Below are 20,119 nucleotides of genomic sequence, written 5' to 3' on the forward strand. Positions count from 1 at the left end.
ATTTGAAATTAATAAAATGTTTGCTCAATTCACACTTGAATTTGAACAATCAGTGATCATGATATTCATGCAAAACATGTCCACATACAAAACATAAAATACTATTAAACATAACTAAATTTAATTAGCATAGAGATATTTATACCCTCACAAATCATTTGATGAAATAATTCCAAAACAAGCTGGCATACTCTTATGGATAAAATATATCAATAAATAATTAGGTGAATATATCACTGAATAAGCAACTGCTTTATATAACTGGCAGGTGAGTCTAATAGTCTGAGAAGTTTCACAATTCACAACTTTTCACATAAATACATAAGGTAATTGTTGAAGTAAAAATCACGCCCAGTGTTGTAAAATATTAGGATAGATATCATGCAATCTAACAATACAATTGAAGCTCAATTATTTTTACAATAAAACATAATCTTGACCACTTAGATTCTACAGTATAGATGATTTACTTGTAGATCTTATCAGAATGTCTTTTCCTGGGCTCCAACTCCTAAATTTAAGATGGAACTCTGTTATAAATCTCCTGACACAACTACTAAGTAAAGAAACTCTAAGGTAATACCTAACAAAATTGAGCATAAAAAACCAGAAACATGTAAGAAATTCATCAAGTAATGAATGCATGATGCATTCATGCAATGGAAAACACTCAGCAATAACAAGAAATCAATTACTGATACACACATCAACATTGAAGAATCTCAGTTGAATTACAGTAACTTTTAAAAAATAGATTCAAAATTATTATATACTGTATGCCTCCATATATGACATTCTGAAAAGAATAAAACTAAAAAATATGTGAGGAATTTCCAATGTTTTGACACTGAAGGAAGGATCAACTAGAAAAGAGACACATAGGAACAATTTTGGATTGATAAACATATTCCATAGCTTGTTTGTGGAAGTGATTAGTTGATTATGTTTTTTAAAACTGCAGAGTCTAAAAAGGTAAACTGAAATCTATGTGCTTTATAGTACACATAAATTACGTTTTAAGAATCTGCCTTTAAAAACACAAAACCTACAATTTCACTCTTAGATATACAACCAAGAAAAAAAAAAATATATATATATATATATATGCCCACATGAAGACGTGTTCATGAATCTCACAGCAGTTTTATTTGTAATAACCAAAAACTAAAAAAAAATTCAAAATATTCATCAATGTGTGATGATATTAACAAAATGTGGCATATCCATACAATAAGATATTATCCAGCAAAGGAAAACAATAAGAAATGTACTAATATTATACCAGACACAAACACTGTACACCTCATAAGAAAACTTTTTGAATGATGAATATGTTGATTCCATTGATTGTGGTTATGACCTCCTGAGTATATACATGTCAATATTCATCAAGTATTGCACTTAAAATGTGAACTTTATTTTATATGAATTTATATCTCATTAGAATTAAAATTAATACTATTTAGCACATGTAGGACAAAGATTCTGCTTTTCTAAAAAGTTCCCAAGTGATGTCCCGGTTCCTGCAGTCTTACACAGGACATTTTGAAGAGTAGGACTCCTCTCCAGTATCCAGGTGTTATCTTCTTAATATCCTTATATTTCTGTCTCTGATCACATAGAATTTCCTTGAAGATTTTTATATTCAAGTAACTGCCTTTCTCTAGGCTACTATTGGCTTTCAGTCAAAATGCCTACGATCACTGACTTTTTATTTCTCTTGCTGCTTATTTAGGTAAATCTTAATCATCCTTCATAACTTACCCTAATGGTCACTTCCTTGAGAGGATTTCCCTGATATACTCATATAAACTAGGAACCCTGATATGGATATACTCTCTGAAACTTTATCCTAGAAAAGCACACTATAGTAAATAGAAAATAATATTTAAAAATATTTATACAAGAAAATATTTATGCTGCTGTTTGAAGAGAAGCAATTTTCATTAGAAAACATTTTGAATGTTAAAACATTAAATGCGTTTTTTCAAAAGAATATTTTAATTCCTTTGGAATTTAAATTTTTCCTACAAAAATTGTGGAGGGATTAAACTTGTAGTTCAATTGTTGATAAAAGATTAATGAATCAAGTATAAAAATAACAAGGAGGGGGAAAAAGAATGGCTTTAAGCTAGATTACTGAGAAATCCAAGCAGCCTTCTCTATTGTTTGTCAAGTCTTCTCTAAGGGAGAACAGAGGTCACTGAATAGAATCCAAAGGCAGTTTAAATCCTTGCTTTAACACTATTCCTGTGACCCTCTAAAAAACATTTAACCCATCTTCACCTTATTCACTTCATCTATAAAATGTTATTATCCCTCTGAGCTACCACCGGAAGTAATTATGAGAATCAAGTAGATAACACTTATAAATATGTTGCTAATTATAAATTGTGTCAAACTGTGAATTAATTCACTGACTCAATGTAAGGGTATTTTCATTTTAAGAGCTAACATTATATATTCCAAATGTCTGGCTCTGGGACAAGATCACTAAATATACTACTGTTCTGAGTACATTTTGAAAATGGAGTGCTAGTAAACTTTAAAATGCCTTTCCCGCCTCTGCTCTGAAGATTAGACCGTGTCCCCACTTCCCTGACTTTCTACATAACAAATCATACAGGAAAAGAAGAAAGGGAAAAGGTTACTATTCCTTTTTGAGGGTAGAAACTGGTTAAATGTGCCTTTTATGGTTAATTTTTCATGGAGTTCTAATAGGACTCAATAAAGCTTATATTTTTATTGCTACCCTAACAAATTAGCTTAAAATAGCATCTACCTATTTTATCACAATTTGGTAGAAATGCAACACGCATCTCCCTGAAGTAAACTCAAGGTGTCAACAGAAAACTGTGTTCATTATTTAAGTCTATAAGAAAGATTCTGCTTCCAAGCACTTTGATGCTGTTGGCACAGTGTCAGTCTTTGTGTTTATACAATTGAATCCCCGATCCAATGCTGGCTATTGGCCAGAGGTCATTCTCAACTTGCAAAAACCAACCACATTCTTTAGCTTGTAACTCCCTTCCATTTTCAAAGAGGATTAAGTCCTTTTCTTGCTTAGAATTGGTTTGAATTTTTCTGCCTAATCTTTTATACTCCAAATGGGAGAAGCTTCTCGGTTTATGTCTCATGTGAGTAGATTAGACGCACTTATAATTTATTCTCCCAATTTGAAGGTTTGTACATTTAATTGAACATGGAAAATAGCCTTTCCCAGGTAAGTTAATATATTTACAAGTTCTGAAAATTAGAATGTGGACATTTTTGAGCAGCCATTATTTTGTCTATTATACAATCTCTGTATTATATGCTTGATTTTCCCCCACCAAATGGAACATTATTTGATGTAATTGGTCATATGTTTGAACGAACATGTCAATATCACATAAGCAACAGTGACAACAAATATTCCAATTCTTTCCTTTATTAAATCCATGAAAATCACCCTTTTTGTAAGTATAAGAGTCTGCTACCTATCTGAGAAGAAAAAGCAATAAAGACTAGGTCACTTTCCAGTGGTGACAACCTTTCCAAGAGAACTTGCCTCTAGAAAAGGATCTCCTTCATCCTTCTCCAGAAGAGAAGAGGAAATACAAGAAGAAGAGCCTGGTGCAGAGCCCCAATTCCTATTTCATGGATGTGAAATGCCCGGGATGCTATAAAATCACCACAGTTTTTAGCGATGCAAAAACAGTAGTTTTGTGTATTTGCTGCTTCACTGTCCTCTGCTAGCCTATGGGAAAAGAGAAGCAAGACTTACAGGAGGATGTTCCTTCAGGAGGAAGCAGCACTAAAAAAAACCTGAATCAAGATGAGTGGGAAAACATCCCAATAAACACATGTTGGATATTAAAAAAAAAAAAAAAAGACTAGGTCAAAGGACAGCGAAGTAGCAGTTCTCCATTAAAAACAAGTATGTGGAGGGCTGGGGTTATCGCTCAGCAGTAGAGCACTTGCCTAGCATGAGTGAGGCCCTGCCTTCGATCCTCAGCACCACATAAATATAAATAAATAAAATAAAGATATTGAGAACTACAACTAAAAATATTTATTTAAAAAAGTGTGTGGAGGATCCTTTAAAAATTAAAAATAGAACTACCATATGGATCCACTAATCAATCTTACTCTTAATTTTTTTTCTCTCTCCCTCTCTCTCAGACACACACACACACACACACAATTACAGAAATCAGGATCTCAAAGAGATAGTCAAAATAAGAATATAACCCAAATGTCCTTTGATAAGTCAAAAGATAAAGAAAAGTGATATATTTGTGACACCCATACACTGGAATATTTTTCAGTCCCTCTAAAGAGGTGAATCCTGTCATTTGCAAAAACATAGATGAATCTGAAGGACATTTTTCTTAGTGTAATAAGTCAGTCACAGAAAGACAAATGCTGTGTGAGTCCACTTATAGGAAGTATCTAAAATAGTTCAACTTACAGGAATAATGATTAGAATGGAGGATGCTGGGGGCTGGGAGGAGGGAGACATGGAAATTTGTTGTTTAAATTTCAGTTATGCAATATGAATAAATTCTAGAGATCTGTTGAACAACACTGTGCCTATAATTAGTAGTAGTGTATTGTACACTTAAAATGCATTAAGAGGGAAAATCTCTGAAATGTAATTAATATAAAGAATAAAGAAGTTTCCAATACTGGGTCAGTTCTCCCAGATAATTGAAATTAGCCTATTTTTATGAATTTGCAATTAGTTGTAGGTTCCTAAAATATTCACTCAAAAAAGTAGAATAAAAATGTATTTCAACTTAGACTTTCATATTTAATAGGGAAAAAACAGAGGACTTCTCATTTCTTTGATCCAAGATTATTATTATTTTTTTCTATCAGGGGTTGAACTCAGGGGCACTTCATCATTGAGCCACAGCCACAATCCTATTTTTTGTGTTTTATGTAGAGACAGGATCTCACTCAGCTGTTTACTTACTGCATTGCCTTTTGCTGAGGCTGGTTTGGAACTTGTGATTCTCATGTTTCAGCCTCCTGAGCCACTGGGATTACAGGTGTGAGCCACTGTACTCAGCCCAAGATTAATTTTTAAGATAAACTCTATGGGTGTGTAAGTCACAACTTGAGAAAGAAACTAGAAGAAAATTTGGGAAACAAAAAGATTAGCTACTTCTCTAGCATAAAAGGAACAGAGCTAATAGAATACTAGGCCCAACACCTAGAACACTGAATATTTATTAGTAACATCAAAATTGCTCTCCTGGAGTCTAAATTAATGTGATTAATACATCTGATCAAACTATAAATCCCAAAGATTATATGTACATTAATAGCAAAGCTGATTTAATCAGAAAAAATTACATATCTCAGAAATGATAAAATACATTAAATATGTGTGCTTCATCTGTATTATGAGATGGAAAATTCAAAAGGAAAGATATTTTGTACAATCCAAATCCAGGGAAGATGTTTCATATAGATATTTTATGCGATGCTAAGAATAGAACCCAGTGCCTCACACATGTAAGGCAAGTACTCTACCACTGAGCTACAACCCCAGCCCTGGTATTTCAATTTAAACTGATAAGAACAGATACTACACTTGATCTTAGCCAAAAGGCCGAGAAACGATAATGGGTATTTCAATTTAATGAACTGCTCAGGTATCTTTTTTCAAACCTTAGTTCTTAGTTTATTTATGCTTTCCATAGCTTCTTAAATTGAATTATGTTTTATTTTTAAGTCTTCTTGTATTAAAAGAAGAACATTTAAATCTATTGATTTTTCTCTACTGAATTTGTCACAATCTTGATGGTTTAAAATGCAATGTGGTTAACTCTTGTAGTTTTTCATAAAATTAAAATTTAAGTTTTGGTTATTGTTTCAATATTTCCAAAAAGCATTGTTTTATATGCTGATTTTTTTCTTAGAGAATTCATTGCTAGTTGTATTTTCTCTATAGGTTCTGTATAATTTGTGATTGTTTGCTGTGTTAATTCATTTTTTATGTTATCATTCTGCTATTAGGAAAAATGGCATGTGTCCTTTTATTGTATTTCTAAATACTTTCCATTAATATGTAGGAAAACCATTGTTTTTTTTATATTAACTTTATAATGAACCAACATACAAAATTCTGTCTCCAGTGGTTTTTCAGTTGGTTTGTATTTTGGAATCTTCTTTTTCTTTTTAAAAAAATTTTCTTTATTTAAATTACATCTATTTTGCCTTATACATGAAAATAGGAAAATTTCATATATTGGTTTGCTACCATGTATTGTTTTTATATATATATATATATGCAATTCATGATGTTCAAATAAGGTTAAACATATATAGTGTCTGAACTTTTATATTGAAAACTCTCAATTTTTTTTTTTAATCTAGCTTTTTAAAATGTGCAGTACATTATTGTTTTCCATCATCATTCTACTATGTATACCAGAACTACTTCCTCCTATCAAATTATAACATAGCACCTATTAATCAACTTTTACCCATTCCTCCCTTACCCCTTCCCTTCCTCCTACCCCCTTTCTGTCCCCAACCTCTGATAACTACCATTCTATTCTCAATTTAGTTGAGATGAACCATTGTAGATTTTATATATGAGTGAGGTCATGTGGTACTTGTCTTTCTGCACCTGGATTAATTCACTTATATAATCAATGTTTCCATGTACATAATTGTAAATGGCAGGATTTCATTATTTTGTATTGATGAATAGTATTCTATAATGTCTATATACCACATTTTCTTTATCCGTTATCACTTTATGGGAACATAGGTTATTTTCCTTTCTATGCTATTGTCAATTATGCTACAATAAACATGGTATGGGTTTCTATATATACCTAATCCAAACCATCAAAATCTATACATAGTGATTATTTTCTGTTCTCTTTTCTACTATGTTCACCCTTTATTTTATTATCATGTCAATTTGATATTCAATTGGCTAGCTTTTTCAGATATTTCACTTTTATACTTTTTAGCTGTCAATGTACTTTTATTTATATGTGGTCCTGAGAATCAAACACAGTGCCTAACACATGCTAGGCAATCACTGAGCTACAACCCCAGCCCTCGTTTCTGATTTTAATGAGAACATTTCTAGTATTTCAAAATTGAGCACATTAAGGAAGTGTCTATCTATTCCTAAGCCACCAAGAGTGAAAAAAAAAAATACCACAAAAACTCTAGATTGCTGCAATCAGGTGGAAAAACACTGGAAAGGTCTTAAGTTAGGAAATTACTTGGAACTGTTACTTGAGAAACAACAAAAAACTGAAAAGAAAAGCATTCAAAAGGCTCATCACAGTGAATTCACACAGTGGAAGAATAATGGCAGATGAGGTCAGAGTGACAAGTAAGAGCAAAACTTCTGTTTTCCTCTCTGAAGTAGAGAGGTCCTGATGTTTGCATCTGGCCCTATTCACTGACCCTAGATAGGTAGTCAAAAAGCTACAAGAGTCTACTCCAGGAAACATATATAAATTAATTCCTGGGGGAAAACAGAATAGACAATTTGTTGCTTTGGAAGCTTCCAGTTAGTTGGGAAAGTGATTCCATTCTATAACTCAAATTACTTTGCCTTTGTTAGAAATCCATAAGGACAGCATCCAATGCTGTCCAGATCAAGAACATGCCAGAGTTGGTGTTGGAGACTCCCTTCCAATACTTTTACTTCTTAAATGATTGACTAAACTTCAGATCTTACAAAATACCCAAGAATTTGCTCTTTTCCAGATCCTGTTGCCCTGAGGTTGCATTCACTAACTTTCCAAGCATATGAGCCCATTCAGAGACTTGTGGGTTACATTGAACTTGTCTCAATGGTTAATGTTCTGTATTGTATCTTGAAAAAAATAATTAATGTAACTACTGTGGATAATATCTTTCTCCAGAATCTACACTTGATATTTTTTGCTTCATTTTATATTCCCTGGAACTGAAGGGAGGAGAAATGTTAAATATGTTTATTTGGTCTGTTATTTCAAACTAAAAGTCTAAAGAGCATCATCATTTTAAATATATCATGAATAAGGAAACAATGTAATACTCTTGGGTCACATAAAATAGAATAAATCACATATTCTCAGAAGCAAGAGACAGAAATTGAGGAAAAAAACTAACAGATTAAAGGTACAGATTATCTGAGGTAAGCAATAGAGAGGGGTACACTATAAATGCCATAAAAGAATTTAAAATAGCCCAAGATATAGTATTAACCTAAACTGCAAAAACTGAACCAGTCATGGGGAATTAAGTATTTATGATAGCTTTGAAAATACTATTCTAATATTAATGAATATTATCACCACAGAACACACACACACACACACACACATGCACACACACATGCATATACACACAAACACACTCACCCCAACCTCAAATCCTTCACTTGTATGGAACAGCACACTTTTCTGGCTAAATACACAGCTTTGAGCATGCACATGATCATAAGAAAGACAACTGAAATCCATTCACCAAGCCATTATCAGTTATCCTTGTCTGTTACATCTACTATGTGGCTATCTTCATGATGAATAGCCATGTTAAAGTAAATTATGGGTGGATAGCAGCAAAAAGACAGTTTAATAGATAGAGTTCTTCATTTATTTTCTATTCTGTTACCTAGACAACTACTCCTTAGAATTTCTAATGTAACATATTTGCTGTTGTCACATAGCCTTCTAAACAAGGGGAAATGGAAAACTAAAGAATTGCAAGCAACAGTTGAGATTATATTTAAAAGTAAAAATAAATGACTTTTTCTATAGTAACTGGAAAACTTCTAAAGTAAACATTGGTTAAGTGAGTCATCAAGTCTAGCTATGTCAACTCATATTCAATTTTTATTTTTTTAAAAATACATATTTAATTCTTCCTTAGAATTTATTTTTCATTCATACATAATAGCTTAGTTCAGAGTTTTTAACAATGACATTCATTTTCCTAGGTTTACTATACTGAATATGTATGTAACTTCCAGTTGTTTTAGATGTCGATGGACCTTTTTTAATTTTGAAAATGTTTTTTAGTTGTATATGGACTCAAAGCCTTTATTTATTTTTATGTGGTGCTAGGATCAAACCCAGTGCCTCACACTGGCAAGGCAAGTGCTCTACCACTGAGCTACAGTGCCAGCCCTGGCCTTTATTTTATTTATTTATTTTTATGTGGTGCTAAGTATTGAACCCAGTGCTTCACACATGCTAGGCAAGCTCTCTGCCACTGAGCCACAACCCCAGCCTGAAACTTCCATTTTTTTATGAAAAATCCAGAGAAATATACAATATTACATATACCATTGTTTTAAATGTATTTGAGTATATGTGTTAATCCACATAATTGATTAGTAAATTTTTTTCTTTAATTGTTCAACATTTTTATTATCCTATATTCCATTTCAATGATCTTTACTAAATCATATTATTCCTTCTGCCTAGAATTTTTTGAAAATTCATGTCTTAATTTGGCTATTTCTCATGTGTCTTTCAAACTATAGACTTCATGTCTCTTTCTTAGGAAATGTTTATGAGTGCCGGGTAGACATTTATCTTTCATAAGACGTTCTTACATAATATACTCATTGCCATTTCATATATATTTATTTCATCTTTTCCTTAAAGTCTGTTTGTAACACTAAATAGTAAGTTATATAAAGGCAGGGACAATGTGTGCTCGAGGTCACCATTGAATGCTTACAGACTAACCAAAAATATGGCATAAGCAGCAAGAATGAAATAAAGATTTGGTGAATGAATAAATGAATCAACATAGAAATGATTAATATATATATATATATATATATATATATATATATCATATATTTTATACACATATATACATATACACATATGGATATATAAAACTCTTGAGTTTTACTTTTTGGTGGGATGTCATCATATTAAAACTTTCAAGTAAAGGAAATGATTACAGTGTATAAAGAGAGCCTAAAGAATGGGAGAAAATTTTTGCCAGCTATTTCTCAAATAGAGGATTAATATTGAGATTATAGGAAAAACTCAAAAATCACCTAAAAACCCAAATAACCCAACTAATAAATGTGGAAAAGAGTTAAACAGACATTTTTCCAAAATACAAACAGGTAATCAAATTGTGAAAAAAATTTCGATATCCTTAGTATTCAGGAAATGCACTCTAGTTAGAATAGCAATCATCAAGAATACAAATAATATAAAATGCTGGTGAGGATGTGGGGAAAAAGGTATACTCATGCATTGTTGTTTGTATTGCTAATCTGTATAGCCACTCTGGGAAGCATATAGAGATTCCTTGAAAGATTAGGAATGAAATAACTATATGATCCAGATGTTTCCCTCTTTGGTATATATTTAAAACATTTAAAATCAGCATACTACAGTGGAACATGCATGCCAATGTTTATAGCAGCACAATTCACAATAGGAAAGTTAAGGAACCAGCCAAGGTATCCATAGATAGATGAATGGATTAAAAAATGTGGAATATATATACATACAATGGAGGTTTAATCAGCCATAAAGAAGAATGAAATTATTGTATTTCCCAAGTACATAGATGGAACTGAAGACTATCATTGTAAGTGAAATAAGCCAGACACAGAAAGTGACAGGTTGAATGTTTATTGTCATATAAGGAAGTTAGAGCAAAGTAAGGGAGAAAGGAGGCCTGGATCTCAAGAAAATAGAGGAAATAACAAATAGAGGAAGGATATTGAAAGGGAGGGAAAAGGGGTAGGGCAATGGAGGAACTGTGGAATAAAACTGATCAAATGATGCTATGTACATATATAAATAAACTCAGTGAAATCCCACCTTTATGTATATCTATAAAGCATCAACTAAAAAATAATAACTACATAAAAGGAAGTCCAGTAGAGTAAGTTAAGGAGAATAGTGAAGGAAGGAGGAGAGGGAAACAGAAAGAGCTTGGGACTAAAAGTGAGCAAATTAAATTCCATACATGTATGAATATGTCAAAATGAATCCTATTATTATGTATAACCATAATGCATTAAGAAAAGCATAAAAAATCAGAATGTTTCACCAAAAATGTAGAGAAAATTGCCTATTCCTAAATAGAAAATTGCCCTTATAGAGTATTTATATCCTCTATTATTGTGATAAGAAACATTTTTTTAAAGAGAGAGAGAGAGAAATTTTAAATATTTATTTATTTATTTTTTAGTTTTCGGTGCACACAAGATCTTTATTTTATTTTTATTTTTTTATGTTTTGCTGAGGATCGAACCCAGAACCCCGCACATGCCAGGCGAGCATGTTACTGCATGAGTCAGATCCCCAGCCCAAGAAACATTTTTAGAAAAGCAAATATATAATTTTCTTAGTCTCAGTATATTAAACACAAATCCGTATACTTAACAAAAGTTTGGTATTTAATACATAAAATGTATTTAATTTGTTTAAATCAATATGTAATTATTAGATTGGAAAGGGTGGACTCCTTTGGAAACTTTCAGTTCCCACAGAAGAGAACATTTCATTATGTAAAAATTGTCAGATGCACTTAGGAAATAAAGGGATGAATGTGGAGACCTATATATTTAAAATCATCTCATTGCATAATCCTAAATATCTGCATATCCCTATGTTCAGGAGAATAAGAATTCCATCTGTCACAATTCCATTAAACAGGAGTTCATTTGAAGTTATTGATGTAATTGCAGACTCTCTTAAAGGTGCATTTTAACCCTTGCTAATAATACTGCTTTTAATATTGACCTATCATATGAAAATAATTATTTTTTCACCTATGGTTAAAAAAATGGAATGATTCTTGTGGCTATAGTTATTATTAATATTACATTGTTAAAACTGAGCTACCCCCTAATGTGCATAATGGCTAATTAAACTAATCTCACTCAGAAATATAGCAAGGACATTTCTACTCCATACCCCATTTCCTTCCCGAACTCAGGCAAACATCCATAAATCATATTAGATGCTTTAACATGAAATTAAGTTATCTGAGAATTATATTGCATTAGATTAATACTGAGATAAAAGTAAATGTTAAAATTTAATATTAGTCAGATATGTGTGTGTGTGTATATATAAATTTGTTTACCTTTTCAGAAGCTGGAGAGTACACAGTGATGTCTTCAGGTTGGAGAGCTGGAGGAACCAGTATCAGCTCATCCCAAATATCTGGAGCCTCATATGGATCCACCCAAGATAAATATGGTGCTTGCATCCTCTGCATTGGCTTCCTTCTTGTGCCACCTTTTCTTTCTTCCAGGCCTTCAGCCTACAGGACTGTGCCACCCACATTCAGAGCAGATCTCCCCCCTCAGTTTGCTGTCCCACATACCAATCACTTCTGGAAACACCTTATTTACACACTCAGAAATCTTTTAATCTTAGGCATCTTGTAATCAAGTTGAGAATTCAGATTAACCATCACAAATTTCATTCAACAAAATCTCTTAGCTAGATGTAAAAAGAACAAGGGCCTGAGAGTTGGTGCCGGTGTTTAAACTTATATGTTGTCATTAAAACATGAAAGAAAACAAATGCCAAAATGCTGAATGTTTTCTTTGATATAAGGAGGCTGATTCATAGTGGGGTGGGGGGAGCATGGGAGTAATAGACGAACTCTAGATAAGGCAGAGGGGTGGGAGGGGAAGGGAGGGGACATGGGGGTAGGAAAGATGGTGGAATGAAATGGACATCATTACCCCAAGTACATGTACGAAGACATAATGATGTGACTCTAATATGTGTACAATCAGAGATATGAAAAATTGTGCTCTATATGTGTACTATGAACTGTAATGCATTCTGCTATCTTATATAACAAATTAATTAGAAAATATGAAAGAATATCCAATAAAATGTATCAGTGGATTAAGGTTCCAATCTAAACCTATCCCTGGGTTTTCTGGATAAATGTATGAAATGACAATAAATATATTTATATGTAAGTTAAATATACATTAAAAATTTTACTTATAGATTTCTTTGAAAAGATCTGAAAAAAAAAATCCCCAAATCCAGATGGGTTACTTGGTGAATTCTACCAAGTATTTATTTAAGAAATAATACTAGGCTGGAGATATCAATCAGTTGGTAGAGTGCTTAGTGCTTGCTCACATGCACAAGGCCCTGGGTTCAATTCCCAGCACCACAAAAAAAAAAAAAAAAGAAAGAAAGAATACAATTTGACAAACTCTTCTAGGAAACTGAAATGAAAGGAAAAGTCTCCAATGCATTCTATGAGGCCAGTAATTACCCAAACATAATAAAAGAATAAAAGATATTTTAATATCTTTATAGACCAATACTCCTAATGAAGTAGATGCAAAACTCTAAAAATTTCAGCAAATCAATTCATCAGTGTATTAAAAGGATAAAATGTCACAACCAATGAGCTTTATCCCAAGAATACAAATTTGATTTAACAGCAATCTAACAACAAATATAGTTCACTATATTAACAGAGCAAAAAACCCAAATCATGACTGTCTCAATAGATGCATAATAAGTATTTGACGAAATTCACATCGATTCCTGAAATAAGAATCACTGCATACTGAGAATTGAAGAGAACTTCCCCAACCCAATGAAGAAAATATATTAAAAACTTCAAATAACATTGTATTTAATGGTAAAAGACTGAATACTTTCTCCCAAAGTTCCCTAAGAAGACAAGGATATGTTCTCTTTCTATTTCCACCTGACATTGTTAGAGTAGTTCTGCATAGTTTAATAAGAAAATATAAAATGAAGACATCCAGTTTGGAAAAGAACTGGAATTATCTTTAATCTCAGATGAAATCATGTAATTATCTATATACAAAAACCCTATAGATTCTTCAAAAGTGCTATTAGAAAATATAATTTAATTCAATAAGTTTATAAGATAATTACTATATAAAATATATCAATATATGACTAATGTAAAAATTTTCATATAATGTGTATGCTACCATGATTCCTCAGTATATGGTTCATATTATTCTCTATAAATTCAATATTCAAATTTATTTTAGCAACTGATTTTTTTTACATGGTACTCATTAAGTACTCAACTTTTATTTTGGGTGTCAGTTGAAACTTTTTTAAAAATTTTATTTATTTATTTTAACTAGGTATATATGAGAGCACAATGCATTTTGATTCATTGAATACACTTGCAGCATGATTTTTCATTTCTCTGATAGTATACAATATAGTGTCATACCACAATGTTTGTATAAATTAACAAGGTAAATCTAATATTTACACAGAAATGTAAAAGATATTCCATGGCAAAATTTTAAAAGAAAACCAAGTTGGCATACTTACACTATTTGATTTCAAGTGATATTATAAAATTTAGTAGTCAAGACATTGTAATTTTGGCAAAATATTAGGTAGATCAATAGAACTGATAGAGAGTTCAGAAATAGATCCATACATAATCTTTTGACTTTTTATTTTTTTAATATTTAATTTTTGATTGTAACTGGAGACAATATCTTTATTTTATTTATTTTATGTGGTGTTGAGGATTGAACCGAGGGCCTCCCACGTGCTAGGTGAGCGCTCTACTGCTGAGCCGCAACCCCAGCCCCTTGACTTTTAATAAAGTTAGTAATTAAAATAGAGAAAGATTTTTTTAACAAGTTGTGCTAAAATAATTGAATAGTCACATGCAAATATGAATAAATATCTACTTTTATTACAATATACAAAAATATTCTCAAAATGGATCATAGACTTAAATGTAAGCTAAAACTATATAACAGCTACCTAACTATATGATAAAAAATATAGACAAAAATTTTAGGATGCTTGAGTTTGTCAAATATTCAATATGATATAATTTGATAAAAATGAAGAGAATGTTAGTAAATTAAGTCAAAATTAAATGAAATACTTAAAAAAAACTAAGAAATTAAAAGTAAAGCCACACAGTGAGGTAAAATACTTGCAAACATATATACAACAAAGACACTTCATCTCCAAACTATGAAGAATTAATAGAGTTAACTAAAAATAAAATTAATAAAAATGACAAGAGAAGTAAATAAATACTTCATAAATGGTGAATAAGCATATGAAAATTGCTAAAACTAGAAACACCAACTATAACAAGTGTTTGGAAGAATGTGAAGTAACTACAATTCTCATACAACATTTGAAAACAATTTGGTAGAACCTATATTAACCAAATAATACAGTCATTTAATGCCAAGCTGCTTATTCAAGAGAAACAGAAGCATGGTCAATCAAAAGACTTGTGTGGGAATATGAGTATCTGTTTTATTTGTAGTAGACCAAAACTGGGACCATCACAAATGTCATCAACAGGTAAATGAATAAATACCTTGTGGTATATCCATACAATAAAATGCTACTCAGTGTAACAAAAAGAAAGCAAACATGGAGGAAACCTCAAAATCTTAATACAAAAGGATTCAGACAAAAAAAGGAGTATATACTTGATTTCATTTATATAAATTTCTGGAAATAAAAACTAATCTATACTGGCAAAAAGCAAAAATGTTTAGTGGGGCAAAAGTGGGGTAGAAAAGGATGTTAAGGATTACAAAGTAGCAGGAGAAAACATTTGATAGTGAATTACACATTCATTTTCTTGATTGGATATATAATATATATATATATATATATATATATATATATATATATATATATATATATATATATATATAATATATATATATATATGATAATTTATCATGTTTTACACTGTAATATATGATCAACTTACTGTAGGCAAATTGTAGCTAACAAACCTGTAAAAGTCATTAAACAATAAAATTCTACACATACAATCTAATGAAAGCAAAGAGTTAACAAAATTTTACTTACAACTAATTTAACCTCAGTCAAGTTATCTTATGTAGCCTTCACGTTCCAATCTTTTTTAATATTATTTTTTAGTTTTTGGTGGACACAATATCTTTATTTTATTTTTATTGTGGTGCTGAGGATTGAACCCAGCGCCCGACGCATGCCAGGCGAGTGCGCTACTGCTTGAGCCACATCCCCAGCCTCCCAACCTTAAAACAAGGACAAAATAGTGATCTCCAAAATATTGTCAGGTTGCTAAATAAGATAAAGCATTTAAAAATAGATCCCTGTGCCAATTATATAATAATAATAATAATAATAATAATAATAATAATCAATAATCAATAAATACTAGCAACTATTTTTTTCTTAGATTTTATTATGGCAAACATATATCCGTATGCAAAAAAAGAATAAAGGAAGCATTTCTCTTTCTTTAGAACATTTGGATTAGAACATTTTCCAAAGTTTGGGAAACTTCAAACTAACAATTAAAGAAATAAAGATTGGTTATTACTTTAGAAACAATTATTATTAGAAACAAATATTAATTATTAGAAACAAATATTAATTATCCACAAATGGAAACATCCTTAAGCCAGAGATCTTGGGATTTCCAGAACTCATGGCTAAACATAAGGTCACATTTCATATTTAAAAAAATACAGGTGTAATCAAGCTACCATGAACAAAAGTCAGAAAACAAACAGAAAAACTTGTACTTTTAGATTGAAAAAATTAAAAAGAAATAACACACAGGAAAGAAATATCAAAGTCATACATCTTTGAAACTAAAATATCAGATCTCAATGGACAGGTTAAGAAAATTAACAAATTGCAGATGAATGAAGATGAATTTGAAATTACATAGGATATCCCTCATTCTCATCAGCATAAAAACATGCTGTAAGATATTTTACATTATTAAGAAAAATCAGAAAAAAAAAAGGAAATCAAAAAGAGGATCTCGGGAAAATGAAGTGAGTTCAGTAGTGTTGAGGTGAGGGATGAAAGAGGAGGGGAAATGAAAGAACTAGGGAATACAATTGTCCAAACTATGTTATATGCATTTATGAATATAGTCCAATGCATTCCAATTTGATATGTAGCTATAATATACCAGTTAAAAGTGATAAATAAATAGAAGATCAACAGAGTAGAAGAAGGGAAACAGGGGGATGAAGGAGGAGAGGGAAGAGGGAATAAAATGGAGCATATTCCATACATGCATTATTATGTCAAAATTAACCCCAATATTATGTATAATGCATTTAAAAAATCATCCGGCACAACAAACACTTCCCACTGGTCTTGCTGTTTCTGCCCTTGTTCCCTTACAATCCTTCCTCAACATGTAGCAGTGTAATACTTATAAAAAATAAGCCAATTCACATCAGTACTCGAATTGATATCCTTAATATCTAAATAATATTATTTAGAGACTAAAGGTGAATATTTTACTGGAACCATCAAGGTACTACTTGCTCTCATCCTTTGTTACCCCTCCCACCTCAACTCCATACCACTGACTCCGTTTTTCTCCTTTCCAAGCCCACTATTTTTGCCATCTGCCCTTGGATAAAGCAGTCAGACTTTCATGTCTTCTCAGTGATTTTACTCACAGTTCCATCTGCCTGTTTTCATCAGCTTTTTCATCACCACAACCAAAAGACCTGCAAGAACAATTAGAGAAGAGGAAAAGCTTATTTGGGGTACCCAGTTTCAGAGGTCCATAGATGTCTGAATCTGTTGTTCTGGGTCCGAGAAGAGTCCGTTGCTCATGAGGGAAGAGTATGGAAGAGGAAAGCAGTTCAGGACATCACACCCGCAAGCACAGAGAGCTCTCACTCACTGGCTCACCAGGGCCAAAATATAGACTCCAAAGGCACGCCCCCAGTGATCCACCTCCTACAGCCACACCCTCCCTGCCTACAGTTACCACCCAGTTAATCCTTATCAGGAATTAATGCACTGATAGGTCAAGGCTCTTGATGATGATTTCACCTCTAAACAGTCTTGCATTGTCTCACACATGAGCTTTTGGGGCCACCTCAATAACATATCTGAATATTCTTCCCATAATTAGCCACTTACTTCCATATTCTACTTTCTGCAAATCTCTGATAGACTCTTTGCTTTTGTTGTGGTAAAATATATACATCATAAAATTTGCCATTTTAACCCTTTCAGTCATACAGTTGAGTGGCATTAGGTACATTTACAATATAGTGCAACACTCACCACCATCCATCTACACAATTATTTCATCTTATCAAATGAAAATTCTATACCTACCAAACAATATCTTCCTCGCCCAAGTCCCGGGAAGCCACTCTTCTATTTCTTTCTCTATAAGTTTGACTTGACTGTTGTAGGTACTTTACAGAAGTGGAATCATACAATATTTGTCCTTTTGTGACTGATTTATTTCCTTTAGCAGAACACCTCAAGCTCAATCCGTGTTGTAGCAAGTCTCAGAATATCCTTTAAGGCTCAATAAAATTCCATTTTGTTTTCCTCTTTACCAGTTAATTTACATTTGTGTCAACCATTCTGTATAACAGTTAACATACACTTATATAGTCTTTTATTTTACTTACATATTTCATTAATTTTATCACAACACTTATCATCCTGTCATATTATTTATTTAACATTTAAGTTTACTGAAAGAGAACAAAATACTAAAAATGAATACCATGTAATATTGAACAACTGGCATAAACATTAGTGTAATAACTACCCAAATCAAGACATAGAATCTTCCCAATTTTATCACAAAATTTCAATCTATGCCTTGTAAAACATGAGCCTACCCTCTTCCTTAAGCTAACAAGCACACTAATTTTTATAAAAGCATATACATTGTTTTATCTAGCTTTCACATATATCTCTACAATTTAATTTTGCATCTTTGATCTTTTAAACCCAGTGTACTTCTATGTTTGCATTTGTGTTTGGTTTTCTCTTCAACATTATTTTTAGGATGTACCTGAATTGTTTTATGCAGCTCTAATCTAATCAACTGTATTACTATATATTATCTGAATACATAAATACACTAAAGTTTATTTATTATTGTATACTTTATGAGCATTTGGTAAAATCAAGTTTGTAGCATCTGTACAAATTCTTATAAATGTACCTGAAGTGTACATGCCCACATTTTTCTAAAGGATTTGCTCAGGGATAGAATTTGTAAACATTTGATGTACCCATTTTCAATTTTACTGGATATTATAAACTATTTTTCGAGGTGGGTTTACTAGTTTATATAATCCCACAAGCTATATATATAAGAAAACTCATCACTATACATTTTATAAACACAGATTTTATCTGAGTACAGATTTGAAACAAACTTAATAAGGTTAAACTGAGATTCATATGTAAAATTGTATCATAAATATATTAAAGAAAATGTATTCTTCTTCTTACATATACAGCATATGTAATAATTACCACACAATAAAGCATAAATTAGGTCTCAAGAAATTTTAAAGGACCAATATACATTGCACATGATTTACCACAATGCAATGTGATTTCTTTGAATTAAAGATCTATATAAAAGGGTTAATAAAAACTCAAAACATTAGTAAAATTTAAAATATGCTTCCAAATTTAAGAAGAAATCATAATGGAAATTGGAAAATCTTGAGATCTGAATGAAAACACTGCACATCAAATTGACAATATTACATTTGAAAACTTATGGAGTACAATGAAGCTAAAGCAAATATTCAAGGAGAAAATGTTCCCTTAAAGTAATTATAAGGTAGAAAGGAAATGCTGAAGATTCATGAGCTAATTATCTGACTTAAGATTTGTACAATATCAACCAAATCAATCCAAAGAGAATAGAAGAAATATAAGCAATGACAAAAATAATGAGGTAGAAAATAATGATAAAATAGGATCAAAATATCAAGAACTATATTTTTGGCAAAACTAATGAAGTAGACAAATCTTTGTAATAAAGAACAGAATAGTATTGAAAATGTTAAGAAGGGCATAACTATAATATAGCAGTTATGGAAAAATAACAATTCAATATCATGATTAACCCTAGGCTTATAACCATCAAAACTTATATAAAGAAGCAATTTCCTTGAAAAATATAATTCAACACTGAGAAGAAAAAAATAGAAAAATAAGTATTCATATAAGAAAAGAATCAGTTCTTAAAAATTGTATACCCCCACTCTGTCTAGCATTCTTTTTCACACACACACATATACTAAACACACACCAAGACTCAGGTAACTAAACAGGTAAAATGTATAGACATTCCACAAACATTTGAT

At 31.4% G+C, this 20,119-nt stretch overlaps 1 protein-coding gene and 1 pseudogene across 1 annotated transcript; one reads left to right on the forward strand and one right to left on the reverse strand.

The window, feature by feature from the left end:
• Nucleotides 1–3,639: 3,639 nt before the first annotated feature.
• On the forward strand, nt 3,640–3,865 carry LOC114082988 (small ribosomal subunit protein eS27-like). Its single transcript, XM_071606525.1, is given in 2 exon segments — nt 3,640–3,747; nt 3,750–3,865. Coding segments are annotated over 2 exon segments (159 nt in total). The 3' UTR covers nt 3,801–3,865.
• A 1,647-nt stretch (nt 3,866–5,512) lies between these two features.
• Nucleotides 5,513–5,614, reverse strand: LOC114082997 (U2 spliceosomal RNA; annotated as a pseudogene).
• Nucleotides 5,615–20,119: the final 14,505 nt, after the last annotated feature.

Source organism: Marmota flaviventris, chromosome X (genome assembly GCF_047511675.1).
Source record: "Marmota flaviventris isolate mMarFla1 chromosome X, mMarFla1.hap1, whole genome shotgun sequence".
Classification (NCBI taxonomy): domain Eukaryota; kingdom Metazoa; phylum Chordata; class Mammalia; order Rodentia; family Sciuridae; genus Marmota; species Marmota flaviventris.